General features: G+C 45.1%; 1 protein-coding gene across 1 annotated transcript in view; it reads right to left on the minus strand.

Annotated features, from left to right (window-relative positions):
- Positions 1 to 4,082, minus strand: part of RSPH10B (radial spoke head 10 homolog B (Chlamydomonas)) — a 99,349-nt gene that overhangs the window by 45,835 nt on the left and 49,432 nt on the right. The window contains exons 8-9 of the mRNA XM_006859757.1: positions 3,103 to 3,265; positions 2,775 to 2,896 (exon numbers count right to left, since the gene is read on the minus strand). Coding sequence (XP_006859819.1) covers positions 2,775 to 2,896; positions 3,103 to 3,265 — 285 coding nt within the window. The remainder of the gene's footprint in view (positions 1 to 2,774; positions 2,897 to 3,102; positions 3,266 to 4,082) is intronic.

Below are 4,082 nucleotides of genomic sequence, written 5' to 3' on the forward strand. Positions count from 1 at the left end.
GAAGCCTCGTTCACTGGGTACGCGGGAGCTGTGTTTTACTGAGGGAATTGCAACTAATACGATGACGATGACGCACAATGTGTATGAACTGGTGATCTCCTTTGTAAACCTTCACCCCATTCACAATTAAAACAATTTCTTTCAAATACTGCATAATTAAAGAAAAAGTTTAAAAATATCCCTGAAGTACAGAATTCCTTCATTCCTTCCTTTTCTATTACATGATTCCTATGTTTGAATTTTTTTTGTTAAGAGCAGATGCTACTTTACTGATTATCACAATTACAATGTATTTTATAAATCCACATACTTTGGTTTTTTTTTTTGTTTTTTTTTTTTTAAAGAACCACGTTTCAACATGGGTCCAAAGTGGGAAACAGTAATGTAAACAATGTGACCCCCTCCTTTTTGATAAATCAAGATGGTGCTGTTCTTGCTAAGTGCCGTAGAGTTGGCTCTGACTCATAGTGACCCTGCCTGGGTTTTTGAGGAGCAGCTGTTGAGTCTGAACCACCAACCTTGCGTTTCAAACCGACCTTGTCAAGTACTTATTCTATGGCGCCACACCAGGACAAGATATTATTAGTCAATTCACTTATTTACCTAAGCATTCTATTGTAGGAGAATATTGACTTTGAATTAGTATCGTTAAATATTTTATGAAAATAGGGTATGAACAGTCCCATTTCTATGTATGTGTACACTGGAAATAATTAGATCCAAATCAACCCACTGCCATCAAGTTGATTCCAATTCATTGGGACCCTCTAAGACAGAGAAGAACTGCCCCTAGGTTTCAAAGGCTGTCATCTTTACAGACACCGAGTGTCACATCTTTTTCCCACGGAGCACTGACCTTTCTCAGTTAACAGCAAAGTACTAAACCGCCTAGAATGAGTGGAGATTCTCTTCATTATCTGTGTTTTCTCAATTTCCTACAAGCATCTTGTACCACTTTTGTAATCCTAAAAAGCGCACAAGGACCCAGGCTGCCTCAAGAATCTTCAAGCAGCTGAAGTAGGTCTCATCAAGAGTCTCGATCACAGAGGAGACTTTGAAAGACATGTGGTAGGGCTGGAGAGACATCACTTTGGAGGTCAAAAATGGGGGACCAACAGAGGCCAATGAGAAGAAGAGAGGGGAGCTACTTCTCAGGGTAGACACCACAACAGAATAACGGACACCATCTTCCACAACAGTCTCACAGAAGAACCGGACCAAGAAAGCAGGGCCACAGTCCCAAACCCACTCCACGGAATCTCCTTCAACTCAGCGACCCTACCCTACAGGGCAGAGGAGAACTGCCCCACTGGATTTCTGAGGCTGTAAATCTGCCTCACCGTTCTCCAGTGGGGTAGCTGGTGGGTGCGAACCACCAACTTTTCAGTTAGCAGCTGAGTGCTTTAGCCCCTCTGCCACCAGGGATCCTAGAGCCACGATAACCAACATTTGGCGATTGATTTGCCAGATGCTAATCAAATGTGACCCAAGGTACCTATAGCTTTCTCTGCCTCAGGATTTCTACATTTCTAAGTATTTCAGGTTCTCTTGAGCCCTGGGGGTAAAAAATTCAAACCCACTACTTTCTAGGTTTACAAAAGTCGATTCCAACTCCTAGTGATCCGGTAGCACAGAACAGAAGAACAGAGCTGCCCTGTAGGCTGTAATCTTTATGGATGTGAACAGCTTCATCTTTCTCCTGCGGAGTGGCTAGTCTTCCAGTTAGCAGCAGCCTAACCTATAACCCACAGTACCAGTGCAGCTCTCGTCAGTCTTAGCAGTTCAATGATAACCATAAAAACATACAGAATTCATGTTTTACAGAAGGGGATGGGCACAGCCTTGACCTTCAGATCCATTGAGAGGGAACAGAGATTTCACCTTGACCAGCTCAGGCTCTGGGTAACTCAGCAAGTCCCTCCCTCCTCCAGCCAGCTCATGTATATGTCATTGTTAAGTGCTCTCAAGCTGGCTGGGACTCCTAGCGACCCATCTACGCACAACAGAGCGAAACACCGCCTGGTCCTGCGCCATCCTCACCATCGTCGTTTGAGCCCATTATTGCTGCAACTGTGTCAGTTCTCATTGGGGGTCTTCCTCTTTTTGGCTCGCTCATAGGGCAAATTAAATGGAAGGCTCTATGTGAGGCTTTTACCAGGCACACACAACATATTTAATACAGTACAGCAGCTACCAAGTGTATTTTCCCAGGATGAGGAAGACTGCAGTTCCTGGGTGGTACACGTAGTAATTGAAAGTTTGCAGGTTCAAGTTCACCCAGGAATGCCATGAAGGAAAGTCTGACACATCATCAGTCAGAGAAGATGTGATCGCAACTAGTTTGGTTTTGGCTTATGAATACTTTTTAAAGGAAGACTGTAGAAGAATCGATACTTTTAATATTCTCTAACACCATAAGTCAAATGCATCATGGACTGCCAAAAGAACAACCAGATCTATGTTGGAAGAAATACAACCTGAATGGGTTTTGGAAGCCGGGATGGTGAGACTTTATCTCTCATACTTCGGACATATTATCAGGAGGGACCAGTCCCCGGAGAAGGCTATCATGTTTGGTAAAGTGGAAGGTCATGGAATAAGAGGAGATGGATTGGCACAGTGGCAACACCAATGAGCTCAAACTTAACAATGATTGTGAGGGTTGGCGCACGACCGGGCAGTGTTTCATTGTGTTGTGTACAGGGTGATTGAGTTGGAATCGGCAGCACCCAACAACAAAGGTCAAGTGTATAAACACCGCCAAGGGGTTTTACCTGCTTCTTTTCTTCTGGTCGGTCCTTCTCAGGGTACATGGCCAGCAACAAGCTGAGGTCCAGTTCAATGCTCGTTCCGAGCAAGGAATTACTTTCATCACCATCAAGCTTTCTGATTATTTCTAGCAAAGGGAAGCAAACATAATGGAGTTCATTGTCAAGCTATGTTATGTCGTTAGGTCAAAATACCCCACAAAAGTATGATCAAGATACAAAGAAAGTAGTTTTCACAGGAAATTTCTGTTGCCCGAATATCCCACACCACATAACAAGGGCATGCCACAGATAACACCCATTTGTTTCCAGCTGAAAGATGACATCTGCCTACCAGCGGTAATGGATACGCCCCGGTGGCTCCTGGTGGCACCTCCTGAGCGGGAACTCGGGTTCAGGTGCGTTGACACTTCCATTTCAAGACCTGGGAGCTCTGCTATGTGGTCATTGTAAAATTGGCCTGTGTACACACGTCCATTCTTAAAAGTCAGTCGGCCCTGTGGACAGAAAATGATCACTTTCTGAAGTTTAACAGACATTTTCTTAGAGAAGCCTTGCTAAACATACATGTGGATTGCACTGTGTTCCTGTCCCACCCCCAACCCCAAAGGTATGTGTCAGCTTGCTTGAGCTATGATTCTCAATGGTTTGGCAGTTACGTAATGAGGTAATTTGGCAATTTGTGTAGCATGGTGACGTCATTTGGCAGTTAGTTGTGTCATGATGTCATCATCCCCCATGAAGTGATCTGATGGAAAGGGATATGCAACCCCATGACTCAGGCCACAGCCATGATCTAATGTAAGGGGCATTTCCCCAGGGCCTGGCCTGCATTACTTTTTATCTTAAATAACAGGAGAAAGGTAGGACCTAGAACCCTAAGAAAGAAGACTCAGGGGCAGAGGGTGTGCTTTCAACCCAGGGTCCCAGTGCTGAAAATCTTCTAGACCCCAGAGAAAACTGTTGACAAGAACCTAACCCCAGGACTTCCGGCGCTTCCCTGACCAGGTAGCACAGGTACACAGGCTCGGGAGAAAGTAGGGGGTGGTATCACAAAGGGGGGCCCCTGCCTGGTAGACAGCTTTTGGGCAAACATAAAACATTAGGCTTCAACTTTATAAACTTGATTTTTTGAAGGATCAAACTATTGAGGAGTTATGAGCATTTTGAGCTTCCACACGCCTGCTCCCAGCTCCCATCCCGGGGATGACCCCGCCCACTGCAGAACTTAGCAGGGCTTGAGCAGACCCATTCAAAGGGCGGACACTCTCAGAGAACTAGTGGGGCCACAGGAACCAACATAGTCCATCCCAG

Source organism: Chrysochloris asiatica, unplaced genomic scaffold (genome assembly GCF_000296735.1).
Source record: "Chrysochloris asiatica unplaced genomic scaffold, ChrAsi1.0 scaffold00034, whole genome shotgun sequence".
Taxonomy (NCBI): Eukaryota; Metazoa; Chordata; class Mammalia; order Afrosoricida; family Chrysochloridae; genus Chrysochloris; species Chrysochloris asiatica.